At 38.1% G+C, this 22,816-nt stretch overlaps 2 protein-coding genes across 2 annotated transcripts; one reads left to right on the forward strand and one right to left on the reverse strand.

The window, feature by feature from the left end:
• Nucleotides 1–1,130: 1,130 nt before the first annotated feature.
• Nucleotides 1,131–22,230, reverse strand: LOC139951624 (NLR family CARD domain-containing protein 4-like). Its single transcript, XM_071950593.1, is given in 8 exon segments — nt 1,131–4,172; nt 4,174–6,833; nt 7,541–7,642; nt 7,985–8,065; nt 11,822–11,965; nt 17,986–18,152; nt 18,292–18,412; nt 22,102–22,230. Coding segments are annotated over 6 exon segments (3,648 nt in total). The 5' UTR covers nt 18,140–18,152; nt 18,292–18,412; nt 22,102–22,230; the 3' UTR covers nt 1,131–3,665.
• Nucleotides 13,326–16,332, forward strand: LOC139951628 (piggyBac transposable element-derived protein 4-like). The gene has a single exon (XM_071950597.1). It carries the CDS (start codon nt 13,607–13,609, stop codon nt 15,839–15,841), a length of 2,235 nt encoding a protein of 744 aa, XP_071806698.1. The 5' UTR covers nt 13,326–13,606; the 3' UTR covers nt 15,842–16,332.
• Nucleotides 22,231–22,816: the final 586 nt, after the last annotated feature.

The raw sequence follows: 22,816 nt of genomic DNA on the forward strand, positions 1-22,816 counted from the left end.
CATAATTCTACGTTAGATGATAATACATGTAGCTTATACTGAAATCTTTGTCTTTAAAGTTAATATTCCAAATAAGTTCTTCTAAACGAACCAAATGACCAATTATAAATCTACATGTTTAGTGTAAATTTATTTTCATTGATAATAGTGTCAACTGTCAACCAACTGCTGTCTGAAATACTACCATTAACCAGAGACCATGAACCAATCGGGGGGACAATCTTGGATGTGTGGCAAAAAATTATCCCCAACATTTGGTTCTTATATAATTGGCAATCAAAAGTCTTTCTATTTAAAGGCAGTGGACACTATTGGTATTACTCAAAATGATTATTAGCATAAAACCTTACTTGGTAATGAGTAATGGGGAGAGGTTGATAGTAAAAAAAAACATTGTGAGAAACGGATCCCTCTGAAGTGGCGTAGTTTTCGAGAAAGAAGTAATTTTCCACGAATTTGATTTCAATACCTCACATTTAGAATTTGGGGACTCGACATCAAGCATCTGAAAGCACACAACTTTGTGTGACACAGTGTTTTATTGTTTCATTGAGCTCAAATTTTCACAGGTTTGTTATTTTATGCATGTTGAGATACACCAAGTGAGAAGACTATAACTGGTCTTTGACAATTACCAATAGTGTCCAGGGTCTTTAAACATGCCCACAATCCATGTCAAAGGATTTACCAGTATTTATAATCATATAAGAAGATAAACCATTCATAGGTTGGTTTTGATCTGTTTGTTGGAAACTATAGAGGATCGGAATGACTGTGCTCATCAAATAAAATAGTATCACGCTTTTTTAAATCCTACCTTTCAACTAGAAATACTACGGTGTGTCTTTAATTATTAATGAATACCCTAGAGGCACTGGACACTATTGGTAATTACTCAAAAATAATTATAATCATACTTGGTAACGAGCAATGGAGAGCTGTTAGTAGTAAAAGACTTTGTGAGAAACGGCTCCCCCTCTGAAGTAGCATAGTTTTTGAGAAGGAGTAATTTCTCAGTAAAATGTTTGAATTGATTTCGAGACCTCACACTCGAGGTCTCGAAATCGAACACCGAAAGCACACAACTTCGTGTGAGAAGGGTGTTTTGATCCATCCATTATTATCTCCACTTTGACTACCAATTGAGTTCAAATTTTCACAGGTTTATTATTTTGTGCAATTTCCAAAGGTGTCTAGTGTCTTTATTATAAGAAAACTCCGTCTAGATCAGGGTGCTACATCTAGACAACCACAAAAGTGAACATAATCAATTAAGTTGGAATGCAAGGTAGATTGGAATTGAAGTTTCCAAATTCTTCTTGACCATTTGATTTTTGTCTAATTCCATGTTTGGTCAAGGTCTTCTTGGTACTCGACTTTTATTGTAGAACTAGAAAAAGTTGCCTTTAGTAATTGAAATATTACACCAGATGTTTGTTTATATTTAACTGGATACTTGTCTATTTCATGTCTTGTTTTGTTCTACCAAAGTAACTTAACTCCATAACTCTGGGGAAGTGTCGTGGCTGCGCAGCTAAGAGCACCGAATTCAAACTCTGGTATTACTGATCAGCAGAGTGTGGGTTCGAATCCCCAGCTATGACACTTGTGTCCTTAAGCAAGACACTGAACCATTGGTTTGTCTTTCGGATGGGATGTAAAGCCGTTGGTCCCATGGGTTGTGTAACGCATGTAAAAGAACCCAGTGCACTAATTGAAAAGAGAAGGGGTTCTCCCCAGTGTTCCTGGCTGTGGCTGCTGTATGCGCCCTAGCACCTTGTAAACCCTTATAAGGTGCTACATAATTGGGTCTCAGAATTCATCACTGCAATAACCTATATTTCTGAAAGTTTGTATTACTCAGCGCCTTGAGTACCTTGTTTGGTAGATACATGTACGTGCGCTATATAAGCCTCTGATATTATTATTATTACATCCCAATACAAATAAAGTTTACATCATGACAGCAGAGATAGCTTACAGTATTCATTTTGAAGGAACGTTACAGAATTGGTAAGAAACAAAAATTGTGAAGATCACAGGTTTACACAAAACTTACACGGTCTAATGATGATGATAGTAGAAAACATCCTGTGAAATATTATTGTCTTTAAATGTCATATAGGAGTTTATCGCTCAGTTTATCGCGGAGTTTATCGCTCAGTGAGCGTTTTATTCATTTTTCTTTTTGCATAGATGTAATGCAAAAAATGTGATTTGGTTTTTCACTATTTTCTCGGACCCAGATGGCCAATCGATCTCAAACTTCTACAGGTTTGTTAGTTTATATTACATATCTGGTGGATTACATAAAGTGCTTACACTGCCAGCAACTGTTTTGTCAGCAAAACCAATTCTGTAAAGTTCCTTTAGTCTAATTTAAAAGAATATCTTTCCCTCAACTTAGCAGAGAGCACAATTGTACTTGGCTTTAAATACACAGACAGTGAAACTTCATTTACCTTGAACTACATCTAATTGCATTCTTGTATAAATCTGTTAGTGTTTAGTTATAACAAAAAATAATAGAAGTTCTAAAAATATACATCAGATTTGCCTTTATTTACACACACACATAAGAGATGATGACATGATGCTTAACTCCTGCACCACGTTTCTGTCAATGTATTAACACAACCAGGGCCCAATTTTAATTCCATGGTTTAACTTTTAAGAAAGTTGTTCCCGTTGCATTCAGACAGCACTGCGTAAAACCCGATACAATTTATCTTTGGTTTTAAGAGGTCAAAGCAAACTTGACCCCGTTCCTCTAACATCTGGTTTATTGTCTTGTTCATTGGTCACAGTGTGTTTACGTAATGATTACGGAGGTCGATGGGTCGTCTGTTGTGAGTGAAACCGGATATGGTCTTTTTTATTCTGTCCACACAGTGTTAAAAGAAAAACCTGAAAGCGGTTTCAAGATAAACCCCCTCGCTGGACGGTCTATGTTTTGTGGGTTGAACTCGATTCGGTCTTACTTTAGACACACAGAGTTGAACTTGATCAGGTTGAACCATGAGTTCAACCAACTTTAGTACTGTGTCTGAACGTACATTATGAACGCGGTGCAAGACTAGCCAACTTGAATGCGCGCATTCGTGTGACAAAGGGAAAAAACATCTTCCCATGAATGGAGGGGAAGGAGTTGTGTATGTTTATTGTGAAACTTGCTGTTCGTTTTCTGTATTAGAGATGATGTCGTTATTTGGCTTTTGATGATTATAGGCAAAATTATAAGCCACGGGTTCAACTTCAGTGGTGTGTTATATTTGAGTGTATTCACCTATAAGGACATGAAGAAGTCAGAGCCATGGGACACTTGATCAACTGCTGCTCAACAAGAATCAATTCAACCACTTAGTTGGGCAGTGCAATTTGTATTTGTCACAGCTTCGGAACATCATGCTCAGCTTATGAAGGTTCTTCCATCTTCTTTAGTGATGGTACCCATATTGCAGCGGAACCAGCCAAAGGTTTCGTTCATCTCGATGTATTGATAATACCTTACACCATGTACATTAGAACATGGAAGGAAGGATGCAGTGCAGAGTGTTGTAGAGTCACCATTACATCATGCATGAGGACCGTTGAGGTTTAGCTTGTCTTAAAGCTAGCCGTCTTTTTCACAAATTTTTCAAAATCTTTGGATCATCCATTGAGAATTATTCATTTATGACCAAATGGGGCAAACCACGCCATGCATTATCAATATGTGTAACATCTTCATCTTCAAGTAAACAGAAGCTCAAGTAAAGCTTCTGAAGGTTCTCCATCTTCTTGAAGTGATGGGCCCATGATGCAGCAGAACCACCAAGGGATCTATTTTCTGAAAGATCCAACTCAACCAAGTTGGGAAGATCACACAGTGCAGGATCAATATGTGTCATATCTTCACTCGTCAAAAAAGGGAACCTCAAGTAAAGCTTCTGAAGGTTCTCCATCTTCTTGAAGTGATAGGCCCATGATGCAGCAGAACCACCAAGGGATTCATTTTCTGAAAGATCCAACTCAACCAAGTTGGGAAGATCACACAGTGCAGGATCAATATGTGTCATATCTTCACTCGTCAAAAAAAGGAACCTCAAGTAAAGCTTCTGAAGGTTCTTCATCTTCTTGAAGTGATGGGCCCATGATGCAGCAGAACCACCAAGTGATTTATTTTTTCTTAAGATCCAACTCAACCAAGTTGGGCAGATCACACAGTGCAGGATCAATATGTGTCATATCTTCACCTGTCAATAAGCAGCCATTCAAGACAAGCTTCTGAAGGTTCTCCATCTTCTTGAAGTGATGGGCCCATGATGCAGCACAACCACCAAGGGATCTATTTTCTGAAAGATCCAATTCAACCAAGTTGGGCAGATCCCACAGTGCAGGAACAATATGTGTCATATCTTTACCTGTCAATGAGCAGCCAATCAAGAAAAGCCTCTGAAGGTTCTTCATCTTCTTGAAGTGATGGGCCCATGATGCAGCAGAACCACCAAGGGATCCATTTATCGAAAGATGCAACTCAACCAAGTTGGGCAGATCACACAGTGCAGGAACAATATGTGTCATATCTCCACCTGTCAATGAGCAGTCACTCAAGAAAAGCCTCTTAAGGTTCTTCATCTTCTTGAAGTGATGGGCCCATGATGCAGCAGAACCATCAAGGGATCCATTTATCGAAAGATCCAATTTAACCAAGCTGGGCAGATCACACAGTGCAGGAGCAATATGTGTCATATCTCCACCTGTCAATGAGCAGTAATTCAAATTAAACGTCATAAGGTTCTCCATCTTCTTGAAGTTATGGGCCCATGATGCAGCAGAACCTCCAAGGGATTCATTCTTCGAAAGATCCAACTCAACCAAGTTGGGCAGATCACACAGTGCAGGAGCAATATGTGTCATATCTTCACCTGTCAATGAGCAGCAAATCAAGACAAGCCTCTTAAGGTTCTTCATCTTCTTGAAGTGATGGGCCCATGATGCAGCAGAACCAATAAGGAATATATTTCCCCCAAGATCCAATTTAACCAAGCTGGGCAGATCACACAGTGCAGGAGCAATATGTGTCATATCTTCACCTGTCAATGAGCAGCCAATCAAGACAAGCCTCTTAAGGTTCTTCATCTTCTTGAAGTGATGGGCCCATGATGCAGCAGATGAGGCTGCTCCTGATAAAGCAGAATATTCTTCAGTACTCTCTTTCAATTTGCACAAAACCAACTTCACCTTTGAAAGATTCGTCATTAAGCTCATAGAGTCTACCAAATCTGACATACACCCACCCAAGTGACAATCAAATATCCCTACTGACTGTACCTTCTCAAGATAATCAGTTTGTTTGTTTTCCACTGTGCATGTGTGAACATTTCTAAGCAAATATGTGAATGAGTTAAGAGTGTCCCTGTTCCAACCATTAATGTCTATATGATCTGTTAGAACAGACTTCATGAACTCCACTGGGGGTAAATCTTTTGTCTGACCCTCAAAGTAGCAGTCAAGGCCGATCTGCATCCTGCCTGGTACTTTAGGAAGTGTTTGTAAAATGCTATTTGTACATGTCATGTTGTCACCAGCACAAAACCGCAAAATATAATGAAAGTCACCACTTCTAGAACTGATCATTTTATCCAGGCTCTTTTGGAATTCCACCGGGTCTGTTTCTAACAAGCTTTGTAAGTATTTACCAGCACAACACTCTTGAAAAGTCTTATGAAGGAATTGAATGCTGTTGTGACTTTTCATTCCCTTCAAGACCTTTTGTCTTGTAAGAATACCTGCTTTTATGGCAGATTCAAGCACATTTGGTTCAAACACTTGCTCAGGAAAAGCAAGCTGTTGTTCTGGAGCAAGAAGACCAAGCAAGGCAATCTTTCCAAGTTCATTTGTTACTTTTGATATCTCATTTGATGACATATCAGTTTTTCTGTGAAATATGTACTCCAATGCCTCACTGTAGATACGAGACATTGTTTCTGGGAGTTTAGAATCCTCTCTCCACAAAATGCACATCAACAGAAGTAGCATTGGACTCTTTGCCAAATCAGATAAAGCATTTGAGGATTTGATCCTCCGAATAAGCCCTTCTGCTTTGTCATGTTCATCCGAGTAAAATCTCTTCACATACTTCTTGATATCTTCCTCATCAAAACCTTCAACCTTAACCTGTGTGAAAGGCTTTTGAATCAATGATCTTGTCACTAATTTATCATAGTGAGAGGGGCGAGTGGTAACTACAACAAAACACTCTCTGTCTTTCTTACGGTTCAGGATCTTTAGAATTGAACCAAATAAGGCTTTATCAAGGGCACGGGTCTTCAACTCATCAAAGCCATCAAACAAGAACAGTACTTTCTCTTGATTGTGACTGATAAAAGAACTCAACGAGTTCTTATCTACACTTGTTACTCCGCTTAAAAGTTGGTCAAAAATCGAGTCAACTAGCTCTGTGCTTTGTTCAACTGCACTCATTCTTATAACAAATACAAGTTCAAACTGCTGCAGTGCTTCACCACATGCCCAATCATAAGCCATCTTATCAATGAGGGTAGACTTCCCTCTACCAGCTAACCCACTCAAAACAGCCTGATTTATGCAATCACCATCTCTTGTTTTCTGAAGGAAAATATCTTTATATGAATCCAGTTTCTTTCCAGATTTCTCCAAAGTTAATTCTGTAAAGATATCTTTGATATGTTTGGTGTCATCATCCTCCCATGGTATCAGTTTCACATAGCTACCTGTTTTCCTATAATGAGTTCTTATTGCCTTTCCACAGCTCTTTGCAGCAACCTGGGCTGGATCTTTTGTCGAATGTGCTCCTTGCACACTTCCATCATCTGATTGAAAACAAAAAACATGATACGGAACAATTAATCTTGATTCATACATACCCCCGTCAGTTTCTCTTCTCCTATTGGTGGAGAGCGCGTCACGTGGTGGAGCTGTTTATAACCAGCTGGCTTCCGCGAGTCGGGTGCGCGCGTACACCAATATATCACGCAGAACGCACAATTCATAGCTATTGGTAACAGCGCGTAATCTATTTCTAAGCGCGCGCGTAAGCTATTTCTAAGTGCGCGCGCAGACACACAACCCACGCGTATCAAACAGATTCTTCACAAAGTTTTTGAAAAAAATACTTCAAACCTCAAATTTTCATTGTCAAAGTGTCTATAATTGTATTGTTTTAACGTTTTTTAACAAAAGGGCATTTATGAATGGGAATAAAAGAGTAGTGACTCGTTCGTAAACGTCCATTTAAAACCTTGCAGGATCGTTGCCATGCGATAAAGGCCCTATCACACGGCAACAACCTTGCCGGATTTAAATGGCCGTTAAAGAACTCGTCGCTACCCTTTTATTCCCTTTTTAAAATTGTTTCACTTGGCTGCTTGGAGGTTTTTTTAGGAATCACAAAACAATATCTGCATCCATTTATTGTTTGCATTACTTGGGTATGTTGACTTTTTAGTAAAGCTAATCTGCAATCATGTCTCATCTTGTCCCAAGTTGACCATCACAAGAAATGACACCATGTACTTACCTGAGGTTTTGGGTTGTATTGACGTTCCACTGGCAGTGGCAGTAGCTTGGGAGGAGTCAACTAGCTTTGGAATCTTCGGTGGAGTGCACTCTTGGTCAGATCCTACAAGACAGTTTAAAGGACATGTTTGATGATCAAATATCAACATATCATTGTTTTATTTTCATCAATGTATAAAAACAAACAAAGTTTAAGGAAAGCCCATAAGATACTGGCAATCTTTTAGAAATTTTAGGTCTAAACATTGGAGTGTCGTGACGGGGGCCCACATTAATTTCAGAGATTTCTTGACGCTGCAAGCCTCCTTATCAAACCATTGCCACCAAGGCCCTTTCAGCAGAAACTGCCAGAAAAAAACAACACAGCAAACTTCTTCTCTTAATGATCAGTGTGGGTATAATAATGACTATCCAAGATTTGACATGTTTTGGTTGATTAAATTACCTGTTGGTTTTACTGCTGAATCCAAAGCTTGTTTCTGTTGTAAAGTGGCAGTTAGTTTCTCCAATGCAGGTAACATATTCTCTGGAAGACAAAGTTAAAGAAAGAAATAACGGTTATTAAGATTAGATGATAAATTATAGAGAAAACTCTTGAGTAGCTGAACTATTTACAAGCAAAATGTAGCACAATGGATGCACAATCTGAATACATATCAAGAAACCTCACTCCATGATGTATTAAATTCAGTACTAGCTCATTTTACAGACAATATTTTTGATGGTGTAACTGCGAACCTCATCACAATATATATTATTATAGTTGTCATCTCCCACCGGTGATGTGTTTATATTGTTGTTTATAATTTATACGTTTCTCTTACGTTTATCAGTTCATCCTTGTTTGCATAAAGTCAAAGTTCAGTGACCACAGCCAATCGCCTGTGGGCATCTTAGGAATTTGTTTTAAGGTGTGGCAAGCCCATATTAATAATAATAATAACAATAACAATAACAATAACAATAACAATAACAATAACAATAACAATAACAATAACAATAACAATAACAATAACAATAACAATAACAATAACAATAACAATAACAATAACAATAACAATAACAATAACAATAACAATAACAATAACAATAACAATAACAATAACAATAACAATAACAATAACAATAACAATAACAATAACAATAACAATAACAATAACAATAACAATAACAATAACAATAACAATAACAATAACAATAACAATAACAATAACAATAACAATAACAATAACAATAACAATAACAATAACAATAACAATAACAATAACAATAACAATAACAATAACAATAACAATAACAATAACAATAACAATAACAATAACAATAACAATAACAATAACAATAACAATAACAATAACAATAACAATAACAATAACAATAACAATAACAATAACAATAACAATAACAATAACAATAACAATAACAATAACAATAACAATAACAATAACAATAACAATAACAATAACAATAACAATAACAATAACAATAACAATAACAATAACAATAACAATAACAATAACAATAACAATAACAATAACAATAACAATAACAATAACAATAACAATAACAATAACAATAACAATAACAATAACAATAACAATAACAATAACAATAACAATAACAATAACAATAACAATAACAATAACAATAACAATAACAATAACAATAACAATAACAATAATAATAATAATAATAATAATAATAATAATAATAATAATAATAATAATAATAATAATAATAATAATAATAATAATAATAATAATAATAATAATAATAATAATAATAATAATAAGACTTGTAATGCGCACATATCCACCCTGCTGGGTGTTCAAGGCGCAGTAAAACCAAAAACAAAACAAAACACAACACAAAGAAAAACAGACACAACAAAATTAGTCGTTGAAAACCTGTGACATAAGATAAGTTTTGAGAAGAGACTTGAATTTTGCGGTACAAACACAAGATCGAAGATTAAGTGGTAGAGAGTTCCAGATGCGTGGCGCGGCTGAAGAAAAAGACCTGTCACCCATGAGTATCGAGACTTGGGTTCAATGAGGAGAAGCATGGAACTTGATCGAAGATTCCCTGATGGAGTGTAAACTTGAAGCAGTTCAGAAATATAGTGGGGAGCCTTGCCATTTAGAGCTTTGTGGACAATGAGCATCAGCTTGAAGATGATTTGTTGAGAGATAGGGAGCCAGTGTAGTTGTTTCAGAATGGGGGTGATAGAACAGGATTTTCTAGACAGTGTCACAATGCGGGCAGCAGTATTTTGGAGCCGTTGAAGTCGGGAAATCTGGTTGTTAGGAAGACTGTAGAGAAGAGCATTGCCGTTGTCAAGACGAGAAGTAACAAATGCGTGAATGACCTTTTCAGTGGCACTTTTGTCCAAGTACTTGCGAATCTTACCTATATTCCTGATGTGATATGATGATAAACGAACAATATTGTTGATGTGTGGCTGAAGTGTCATCGATGAATCAAAAATAACCCCCAAGTTCCGAGCTTTCAGCGAGGGAGCTATCCGAGCATCACCGATGGAGATGTATGGCACTGAAACCTTGGTTAACTGTTGACGTGACCCAAATAAAAGGAACTCTGTCTTATCATCATTTAACTTCAGGAAGTTTTGTTGTGTCCAACGCCGAATCTCTTGGATGCATTTCTCAAGTCTTGCAATAGATGCATTGGCGTTTTCTTGAGAAGATTTAAACGTGATGTATAGCTGAGTGTCGTATTATTTCTGTACACAGGTATTGGGGTGCCGGTATTTCTAAGTCATTTCTTTTCCTGGTTTCGTTTGGTTAAGTTCGCCGTATTTTTTGTAGACAACCCCAGCTAGTTTTCATTGCCGTTTTCGTAAGTAGTATTTCTTAATTGTATAATATTTAATGTCACTTATTTCAATTATATAAATGTATTGGTTATTGTAAATTATTTCCTTTTTATTTCGATGATTTTGGCTAGTTGGAGTTATTTTTCTGGTTCATCCAAAAGCTGTAATTTTGGGATCCTATTTTGGGGCACAAGTTTTTTGGATTGCTAAGATTTTTTGGTGCCACTAGGCAAAGCTGTTTTATTCTTCTAAGTCCTATTTTTGTACCCAACATATTTGTTTCTTAAAATTACTTACATTATCATGTGTGTATTTCCCAACAGTTTTGTTATATCAGTATGCCGCCGTAAACTCCTGTAAACTCCTGTAAACCTCTCTGTACATCGCCGTTAAGTTTCCCACTGTGTTGAAGTGATTTCCACGGTAACAATTTGTAAGTGTTAATTTAGTAGTCTATAAAATTGTTATAATTGTTCATCGTTTGATACCGAATTGTTGTGAAGTAGAATTGTTCAAGCTTTTAATAATTGCTTTCTTTAATCCTTCTGGAAACCCCCGATTGCTAATTTTCTTTAATCTTTTCTGGAAACTATTTACCCTTCATTTTTGTATAATCTTTTCGGAAGCCTTCGATTGCATTTTATTTAATCTTTCCGGAAACGTCTGATTGCGTGTTTTCTTTCAATATCTTTCTTGTACTTTGATTTATTATTGAGTTAATTACGTATTTATATATTAATTATCTATTTCATTATTTGACATTCTAGTTCACCTGCTCCTCGCTGAGTGCAAATAAACTACCGGGTCGATAAAACACAATTTGTCCACGGCTTATTATTGTTATCATCAACACGGTGACAATAATTGAATATAAAATTATCTCTACTATCGAATTCCTCTGTTCCGATGTTTTGGATATAAATCAAAACAAACAATTTCCACCTTTGTCTTTTCCACTATAAAAATTATAATAAAATTCTAATTCATGTTTAATTTGTTCTACATTTGTAACTTAAAGGAACATTACAGAATTGGTTTTTGCTAACAAAACAAATGCTGGCAGTGTAAGCGCTTTATGTAATCCACGTTATACATTAACTGACAAACCTGTAGAAGTTTGAGATTGATCGACCATCTAGGTCATCACAAGAGAACAGTGAAAAACCGATTACAAATTTTGCATTGCATCGATGCCAAAATAAAAATAAATAAAACGCTCATTGAGCGATAAACTTCAAACACAAACTAAGTATATTTATTTTACATTAAATATGACATTTCCAAAAAAAAATATTTCAAGGGATGTTTTCTACTATCATTATCATTAAACCGTGTAAGTTTTAGGTAAATCTGTGATCTTCACGATGTTTGTTTCTTACCAATTCTGTAATGTTCATTTAAAAGAAAGAAACCAATCTACAAAAGTTCTTCATGTTTGTGCCTTACCTGTTGCTCCTGGCTTCAGCTGCAGGATGTTGAACGTACAGTTAGTAGGATTACCAACAGCCAAATTACCACTGCCTTCAATGCGGTGTAGAGCCAAAGACTGGTTGGCCATCAAACAGGCTCCTTGACCTAAATGATTTTCTGCTGTAGGGGCAATGAAGAAAAGTCATTTCTACAAAACATAACAACATAACAATTCAAATTACTAAAGCGCTATTCCATAAAGATCATAGCGCACTGGAACAAAATTAAACATGGAATAAAGGTGACTCTTAAGGACTTTACAAAAAAGCAGATAGAGTATTAGATTCCATAATGGCAGTAGGGAGATTGTTCCTAATCATCAGCCCAGCTACACTGAATGCAAATTTGACCTGGAACTTTGTTTGCTCGGGTATTATTCAAGCGAGTGATGTCAAGTGTGGACCTAAGAAATCATGGAGGAGTGTAATGTGACAGTAAAGTGGTAACATAATGAGGTGTAGTTTTGTTAAAGCATTTAAAGACACTGGACACTATTGGTAACTGTCAAAGACCAGTCTGCTCACTTTGTGTATCTCAACATATATGCATAAAATAACTAACCTGTTAAAATTTTACCTCAATTGGTCGTCGAAGTTGCGAGATAATAATGAAAGAAATAACCCTTTTCACACGAAGTTGTGTGCTTTCAGATGCTTGATTTCGAGACCTCAAAATATAATTCTATGGCCTCAAAATCAAATTCGTGGAAAAATACTTCTTTCTCGACAACTAAACTACTCTTTTCTCGACAACTACGTTACTTCAGAGGGAGCGGTTTCTCACAATGTTTTATACTAACAACCTCTCCCCATTACTCGTTACCAAGTAAGGTTTACGCTAATAATTATTTTGAGTAATTACCAATAGTGTCCACTGCCTTTAAGAATGTCATTTACAAACTTGTCCACACTGTGTCCAAGAATAATTAATTTATGCATTTTGTATGTCATGTCCCATGTATAATTTGTTTAGAAAAAAACGTGCATGATACTTTTTGTAAAAGAATGGTAGAATTTATAAGAAATATCTAACTACTGGCCTCTCAGAAAAAAAGCCTTAACCCTAACCATGCTAAATGCAACAATATGCACCAGATTTTTTAAGTTGTTGTAATTTGTTGCATTTGGCAGTCAACTCAGATGTCTTTCTTTGACTGAATTTGTTGCATTTGGCAGTCAAGTGACTGTGTATTGGTGTTGCATTGTGTTGCACTGGGCAGTCAACTCAAATTCTCACCTTGATGGAATCTGTTGCAATTAGCAGCCAAGTGATTTTCTTATGTTGCATTCTGTTGTAATTAGGGTTGTTATTTCATTGGGCACCACACAATGATGTTATTGTTATTTGGTGAATTACATACTGTATAGTTGTAAATGCTTGGGTACTTACATTGTGTCGGGGTCACATCCACTAGTTTCTATTGGTTGCAAGGTCAATATACAGGGGTTGTGGGTAATGTAAGCTCTCAATCACGCCTCATTATGTTAACTATGTAAACTTAGAGCTTGGGTGATTCCATTGTATTTGAGCAACTTATAATGGGTGTTTACAAATAATTTATTGTTTGGGAAAAGTATTGGGAAGTAATTATGATGTAATATTGGGTAATATTTATAATTTAAATGGAATTGAAAAGAATAATGTAACAGTAAAAACATTTAAATAACAGTTACATTTACATAACAGTTACATAAAAAAGTATATAAGGCCTCCCAAATCTCCAGCAACCCACACATTCTTATGTGGTAGCATCCTGTTAACATGTCAAGCCGTGAGGCCAAGAATCTGCAGTTTGCACTGAAGGAAAGCGAGAGCAACATCTTTATGGATTCCATCATGGAGAAAAAGAAGAGGAAATGTAGAGGAAAGAAGAGTCGGCCTCTGGGAGGAAAGAAGAGGAATGGAGGGAAAGGACTCCTCGATAAGAAATGTGACAGGCGCTACCAGCAGCGAAAGAAGGAGGAGGAGAGGCAAGCCCTTAGAGAGTCCCTGAGAAGGAGTTGCAATGAGGCCGGCATTGCCATGACGAGAGGCAACTACCGAGCTGTAGTTGATGTGTCAACGGAATCCGAAGACGAGTACTTAGATGGGATCGTCGATCAGCTAATGGAAGACTGCCCACCTGAGAGCCCGGTAGTTGATGATGAGGAGGCTGATGAGGACTTCCAGTCTTCTGAGGAGCAAGAGGGAGAGTTTGATGACAGAGAGGAAGATGAAGTTGATTCCCCGGAAGAGGACATGGAGGTGCCAACTTCATCAACTGGAAGAAAGAAGCGCCCCAGGAAGGTCTACAGTCCAGATTCTGACAATGATCCAGACCCACCCGGTGCCGATGACCACCACTATGCTCCTGATGAGTTTGGATGGAGCAGAACCCTCAGACGAGTGAAGGTGCAGCGGTTCAAGGGGCCAACACCAACTGGCCCAACCTTCAGACGACACAGGACACCTGCCAAGTACTTCTTGGCCTTCTTTCCACTTGCTGTACTCTCCCTCATTGTGGAATGGACTAACATCAATCTCCGTGATGCAGGATGTAAAATTCTTTCTTCAGTGGCGGAGCTACGCGCTTGGTTTGGTATCCGGATCGTCATGGGCCTGGTCAAGATACCCTACTACCAGGACTACTGGTCCAACAGTCCTGGCTACTACAACAGACTCATCGCTACCACCATGACGAGGAGTAGATTTGACCAGATAACTCAACATTTAGCTTGTGCAAACCCGGCAGAGAACCCCGAGGCATATCCCCACCGAGACCCTTCCATGTTTTCTGACAAAAAACACCACTACAGCTACATGCGGAAGCACCCCCTCTATCCCCTGCAGCCTGTTTGGGATGCTGTGCTAGCAAAATGCAAGGGAAACTACAACCTCAGCAAGAACTTGGCAATAGACGAGGCCATGGTCAAGTACTCTGGCTTCAAGGCCAAGGTTCGGAAGTTCTTCATGCCATTGAAACCGATCAGATCGGGTTTCAAGATCTACGCCCTGGCTGAGTCTTCAACTGGGTACATGGCAAACTTCATGGTCCATCCCTTCAAAACAGGCAAGCCAGCCAAGATGGTGGACATTGCGATGTCTGTGGCCAGTCCGTTTGTAGGAGTTCACCACCACATCTACACGGATAAGCTCTACACCTCTGTTGAGCTTGCTCGGAGACTTTTGGCAGCCAACACCTACCTGACTGGAGCGGTGAAGTCAACGAGCAAAGGTCTGCCCACCGATTTCAGCAAGAATTCGGAGAAAAACCCACGCCACTTCAGGAAACTGAAGGCCCTGAACAAGATGCCCCGAGGGACTTTCTACAGTAGACAAGCTGACCAACTCACTGCTATTGCCTGGAAGGACTCCAGAGTGATGACGATGCTCAGCTCTGCTCACCAAGGGTACAGAAACAGGATTACCGACAAGCTCACACGGAAAGTCAAGGATGATAGTGGCCGGAGGGTGTCATCATCTGTTGCAGCCCCAAGCCAGGCAGTAGACTACACCAAGAATATGGGCGGTGTCGATAGGGGAGACCAGCTGAGAGCCTACTACACCTGCTCCAGGAAGTCTCAGTACTGGTGGAGAAAGCTGCTTTACTTCCTTGTGGACATCGCTCAAACCAATGCCTGGGTATCCTACAAGAGCCACCACGCCGCTACAGAGGGTACCACGACATGCACCACATCCGAGGATGATCTAGGCAGAAAGACAGGCAGAATGAGCCATTCTGCATTCGTCATGGAGGTGGGAACTGGGCTGATCAAAGGCTACTCAAAGGGGAGCACTCCTCGTCAGTCCTCCACAAGGCCACTGTCATCTGCCACCATGCCTCTCCATCACAGACAGAAGATGCCGGGGAAATACGCCAAGCAGTGTAGATGGTGCCTGCGAGGCAAGAAGACGGCGGGGAAGCGGGTTTCAATGAGTCGGCACGGCTGCCTGACATGTAATGTTCACTTGTGCGAGGGCACCTGCTTCCTCCAGTTTCATGGCGGCCAGCAGTAAAATTGAACAAACATCCGGTACACCAAAGATGGAAAGAAAAAGAGAGAAAAAAAAAGCCAAACAAAACAAGCCCAAGTGTAAATAATACTTTCCCAAAAAACAAGGGAAAAAACAAAAAATAAACCAAGTGTACAGTGTAAATAAAAGTTCCCAAAAGAAGAAGAAACAGGGCAAAAACACGTGTATATAGTGTAAATAAAAGTTGGCAAAAAAAAAAACAAAAAAAACATAGGGCAATGATGATTATTTCTTTTGCAGTCAGACACAAAGCAGTGCATGCAAGATAACTGAGCCCTAATAAATAGTCCCACATGTTAACTGTGCATACTGTTGCAATTAGCAGGGCAACCCACCCAAAGCTAATTCCTGTCACAAACACATGCCTGCACAATGCAACACAACCCGCTGTTGCATTGTGTTGCATTTGGCATGGCTCTCATTTCAACTGTGTTGCATTCTGTTGTATTTGGCAGGGTAGGTGGACGGACCCTTTTGATGGTTAGGGTTAAGGTAGTGTGCCATGCTTAGCCAAGTATTTGCATATCTGCCGAGTTGAAGGAAATTCATTCTACAAATAGTTAGGTTAAAATTAATCCTCTTTATATAACACCCAAGCAGATGCTTGCCATTTGATTGGATGATTGTCCGTCACATGATAGCAAATAAAAGTACTATTGCACGCTTACGTCACCCACCGTGCATTTTTCGTTCCATTCACCGTGTATTTTTCGTTCCATCCGAAAAGTACTATTGCACAGTGAGTAAAAACATCACTGTGCGCGTGTTTGCCAATGCAGCAGTGTTACTGAACTGCAAGGCACATACTACATACAGCGTCTGCATGTCTCAAAATAGCTGTACAGAACGCACATAGTCACTGTTAAATCCCAGCAGACCGAACCAAAAGAAACAGTGTAATTTCATCTGCTGAAAGGTGGAATGTTCTAATCAACTCGGCTCCGCCTCGTTGAATAGAACATTCCACCTTTCAACTCATGAAAATATTTGCACCATTGCACTCATAACAATCATTATTTGTATACTACCAACCATGCCAACTCTTTATTAATTTAAAAATGTTGTTATATCCCTTCACCAAGGTGATGGGTGTATTTTCTTGTTTAAAAGGGTGTGTGTACTTTTTTCTAACACAAAACACAATGGCCACAGATTTACATTTAACTTAATCGGTTTGAAGATAATGATAGTAGAAAGCTTCCTTAAAAATAATATTACTTACTGAGGTGCTGTAGTTTTTGAGAAATGAGTAAAACAATGTCACAAAAATAATTTTCGTCTCATTTTTAGCATGTAAAAAGGTATTAACTAGTTATGGTATGTTATGGTATGATAGAGAGGTTTCGCAGAGTTGCGGATATGAATACACATACAGATATCGAACCGTACGCGTTCGCGTCAAGTGAGCTGTGTAGTTTTGTTTCGCAAAATTCTAACGAATACCCTCAACTTGAGGCTCAAGAGGGCGCTATTAACCAAATGGCTGCACCCATGGACAATCGCCGTTTGTCTTTTTCTGAAGCATGGTGGTTAACAAATGTCCAACTACGTCCATGTATGATACCTCTTATAGACATGGTGAAAACCTGGTACATTTGAAAATAACAATCCGCTACAAAAACATGAACAAAATATACTCGTTGTTTACTTACGTGTATGGCGACAGATTCCCATTTTGGGCAACTATTCTAACTTGTGTACAACGGTTATACGCCACATGGACCTCAAAAAGTGATGACCTATTATGACGTATACGTTCACGTAAGAGTATCGGTGACTCTGCGAAACCTCTCTAGTATCATGTTTTACGTTTTTACATGCTAAAAATATTTTCGTCTTACTAAAACGAAAATTATTTTGTGACTTGTTTTATTCATTTCTCAAAAACTACAGCACCTCAGTATGTAATATTTGAAGGGAAGCTTTCTACTATCATTATCTTCAAACCTTGTAAATTTAATGTCAATCTGTGGACATTTTGAAAAAGTATCCGCATCCTTTAAGGAATAAAACAAGATATCAAATCAAATAAGATATTGTTTTTATAGACAATGGTGCCCATTATTACATAACTCATCTACAGATAAATACATTTCAAATTATGCACAGTAAGTTTATAGGCCTACCTTGAAGCATTTGTGTGTTTTCTGCTCTCACTAAGTCCCTTGTTTCTGGTGATGGTTGAATATTTTCAACAACAGCCATTAATCTTTGTTCTGGTTCTTGAGATTGCCTGGCCATCTCCTCCTCTTTCATGGTCTCCTCACTCTGGTCAGCCATTATCTGACACAATCTTAGGAATCAAAGAAAGATATTGACTCAGATGCCTTTTCGTGTTTCGTTCTTGTCTATGGATCACGACAAACAATATATTTCTGATTAGATGTCATAGTTCATGAAATACTGGTCAGTTATATGATGTAGTCTCTTACCTTCAGTTCAAGGACCAATCAGTGCTTTAGCCAGGCTCATTCACCCAATAGTCCAAAAGACGAAACATCTTCACTGAAGTCCTAGCCCATTACAAAGTCCATGTTGAGTTGCTTGACAAACCTAATTTTGAGAGCAAGAATTCAAAGAAATGTTCTAAAACAATAAAGATGCATGGTGATATAAATTCAGGTTTTGAACTTTTCCTTGTCTGACTGTGTTAATAATCGAGTTATAACGAGTAATATCAACTCATGACAAGACCTAAGAAATCCTCTTTTATTGTTCAACAGCTGAGTGTGGAACTTCTCTCTAGTCACATGATCCATCCATAAGATGCCCTCTTCAATGTGCTCCATGTGTGGACAGCTTTTCAAGTCTTCAATTATCCTAACAAGTCTTTTTATCAGTCGTTTATTGAAAAGGTTATATTATAAGGTGTCGTGGCCGAGCGGATAAGAGCACCCAACTCAAGCACTTTGTGCTTCTGTTCAGCAGAGTGTGGGTTCAAATCCCGGTCGTGACACTTGTGTCCCTGTGCAAGACACTTAACTGCTTCTCTTACCAATCAAAATTACCAATAATGTTCAGTGTCTTTACAATTATATGTGATGACCCATATGCCACATCAAACTCAGCCAATTCTTGGAAAAAGTAAAAAAAATCTTTACAGTGAAGACAGCCATGAACTGAAGGAAGGGTGAGAATTTGAGAAAGCTGACCACCCACCCTTATCAATGAGATGTAAAAAAAGGTAGCACTAATCTAATGACACTTCTCATAGATTGATAAATACTCTCAACAACGAAAAGCCCATAAAAACGTACTTGTTAGCTGTTGAGTGAGACAGAAATCCCCAGCAATAATGTGGTTTCGATAATTGTTCACAATCATCTACAACTGCTAACAATTTACGCATATTTTATGTTTCTCAGATTTCGGATGCTTGATTGAAAATGGAAATTTGAATCATAGAATTAGAAATTATGATGTTCATTCGCACATGCTGCAGTCATGGAGGTAGAAATTTTGCAGCTAGCTAAATATGCAGTTGGTGCCCGCTGTCACCTTGCTACAAAAGTTAATGCAACTGACAATTGATATTCTTGTGAAAAGTTTTTGCTAATTTTAAAACAACAGACATCGTTTTCATCTAAAAATTCAAAGGAATCCAGATCTTTTTACTTAAAAAAAAATCAAAGTATAAATTGAGTATTCAAAATCGGCATTTGACCGTCCAAAACAAATCAACAACACTACCTTTCAACAAAGTTGTGATACTAACTGTACACATGGAGGTAGAAATTTAGTATTTCTACCTCCATGCCGTACACAAATAATATTTAAAAGCTCCAGGCAGGCAGTGGACACTATTGGATATTACTCAGAATAATGATTAGCATAAAACCTTACCTGGTAACAAGTAATGGGGAGAGGTTGATAGTACAAAACATTGTGAGAAACGGCTCCCTCTGAAGTGACGTAGTTTTCGAGAAAGAGGTAATTTTCCCCGAATTTGATTTCAACTTTTCAAGACCTCAAATTAGACGTCTCGAAATCAAGCATAATAAAGAAGAATACCGGACACTTTGGCACCTCGCAAAGTTGGCACTTGCAAAGTCGGCACCTTGCAAACTCGGCACCTTGCACACTCGGCACCCACTCGGCACCAAGAATGTCGGCACCATACAAACTCGGCACCAAGCGAAAAATTACTATCACCTCGAGGAGTCAAGTGGTTACAAATAAAGTAGCGTGCGTGTTCTTACACAATGAAAAATGGTTTGGTAGTTGGTAGCTTTGTAAACTATGTTAAATCACTAATTCTGTGGGTGATGAAAATTCTGAACTTCCGAGAACATTTGGGCCCCCGGAAGTTTACCGTCCGGCCCCCATGTGCTGTGTTTAGTCAACAAGTAGGCTGCATGTCGGTGAAAGTACGGTGCCATTTTCTTATGATTTTGGCTCTGAACAAGTTTAATAAGGGTTTGTTTTATAGTCAGGTAAATAATTTTAATGGATTTTTGCCTCTTAACAGAGCGTGATTTGCCGAAAGGCACTGGCCGGATAATTTCTCGAGGGCTCCGTTTTGTGCGTGATATGGACGGCATGCAGGCACACGCCACTAGATCATTTGGTGTGCACACTCCTTCCAGTGCTAAATTATTATTATTTTTTTACGATAATTATATTCCAATAATATTTGCAATGTTATTACTAATAACTTTATAACAGAATCAAGCTTTTTATGGGACTATGATGGTGGGACTGATAACATAAAAACGAGGCCTACCACACAGTGTGAAAATCAAACTTTTTCAACTGCGTGCCGAGTTTGTATTTGATACATGTGCCGAGTTTGTGGGTGCCGAATTTGCAAGGTGCCGAAGTGACCGGTACCCATAAAGAAAGCACACTCTTCGTGTGACAACAAGGGTAATTTTTTCTTCCATTATCATCTCGCAAATTCAACGACCAATTGAGTTCAAATTTGTACAGGTTTGTTATTTTGTGCATATGTTGAGATACACCAAGTGAGAAAACTGGTCTTTGACAAAATTACCAATAATAGTGTTCAGTGTCTTTACTCTTTACTATCTTTACTACGACCCTCATATGTTTTCGAACCCCAACTTTGACTCCCGTTTACCGCGAGATTGTGCAAGCTGCACCGGTGACAGAAGCTATGCAGTTTACTCTTGGTCTGTATTTTCATCAGGCTTAATCATGCTGAGAATAAAGTTTCCTGTCGTTGGTTATGCTCAAACATTTATAAAATGATTGATTTTTGGTACAAATCACTAGTGCATTATTATGCCAACATTCAAATGATTCATTAGAAACATCATCCAACCTCAAAAGTTCAAAACAAAATTACTATCTGCTAGATTGAGCTTCATTCTGCTGTCACTAGATGGATCATGTGAGGTGGTTACTATTTGAGATTCTATGGTGTGCCAATATAGGGAAAAAATCAAAACATTTTAAGTGAAAATGACAACAACAAAAATTTGATTTTAAAACTGCATACTGTAATACATTCCGCCAAGCGTAATAAATATTAAGTCTACAGAGAAAATAATCATAGATTGGTTTCTTATCTCCTGAAACCAAACATTACTGGTCTGAAATGGGGGAAAACGGATTGTTATGAAGTGTGTGTATTTCAAGGGGGTGGGGTGTTTTACTTTCATGCCTTATGATATTTCTGGATTCTAATATAGTAGCCATGCCTTAAGACAAAAATGTAATTAAATTTGTTAAGTAGTAATTGAATAATATTTTTGATTTATTTTGCACGCCATACTAGCTTCTGAATATTCAATAAAATACCAACCAATGAAAGGTGTGAAAACATATGCCGTTGCTCCAATGTCGTGCATGCATAACCACTGTTAATGGCGGACTGTCTCTCGCAACGTAAAACCAAAACTTTAAAAATTTCAACACACCATGAAGTTAAAGTATTATTGTTAAAAAATTGGATAGATGATTTGAAAAAAAAATGTTTAGTTTTTGATTGTGAACAATTTTCCTGTTATCCTACTGAAAACACATGACACCAGGATACTAGCCCACCTTGTTGAGCTGTTAATGGCTCCGCTTTTAACATCGGTCTCATCACTGTCACGGTGACAGTGATGAGGCCGATGTTAAAAAATAAAAGCGGAGCCAGCCATGAACAGCTCAACAGGACCTCCTACGATACACTAGACTTAGACTAGCTCATCACACCACCTGCCCGATATTCACACGGCCACCCACTTCTAAAAAATAAAGAAGGAGTGATAAACGTTAAATTATGTACTTACGTATACTCCAAAAATGATGATAATCTGAAGATGTGTACAGTGTAGGCAATGGGGAGTTTTTTCCCCAGGTTTTTCGTGTGTAACTTGTCTACGCCGACACAATAATTTGGCAATAATTTCCACTCCTATTCATTTCCGCATAGATGACATTGACCTTGTCGTCGACAGAGGGCGGTATTTTTTTATTAGTACCGTGACTTAAAAGTTATGCTGATCGAGGGTGCTCCACAATAAAATAAAACTCCCATGTAGGTAATCAATGTTAAATGCTAAATATTCAAAAATTCTCATTAACTATTTTAAAGTTTCTTGAAAACCAGTCAGATAAATTTAGACCCCTAAACTTCTTATTTTTATTAAATTGTTTGCAGGTCAGAAAGCTAAATAGGAAAAACTCTTAAAAACCCAAACTTATCATCTCCCCAGAAACTGAAAACTGACAACACCATGTCGTGATCTATCTCAATCCTTTCTCACTCTCGAGTCTACTACTTTTTCATTGTGACAAAGTAGGTAACAATTACATTTAATGGATGTGTTGTAGAGTCTGAATTAAAGCAAGACTTTGTAGTGGGGGGGGGGTCTGCAAATGAACCCTACTTATTTTTGAAATACTCAACTCGAGTTATAGAAATAGATGGTCCCTCCACCACACAATCATTTTTCGCTGATTACAAAAGAAAACTCAAATGTCGTATCTATGTTCTAACGCTTG

This window comes from Asterias amurensis, chromosome 19, assembly GCF_032118995.1.
Source record: "Asterias amurensis chromosome 19, ASM3211899v1".
NCBI classification, from domain to species: domain Eukaryota; kingdom Metazoa; phylum Echinodermata; class Asteroidea; order Forcipulatida; family Asteriidae; genus Asterias; species Asterias amurensis.

Bases quoted from the DNA above. Each gene is read 5' to 3' on its own strand.
- LOC139951628 (XM_071950597.1), top strand. From the start codon at position 13,607: ATGTCAAGCCGTGAGGCCAAGAATCTGCAGTTTGCACTGAAGGAAAGC.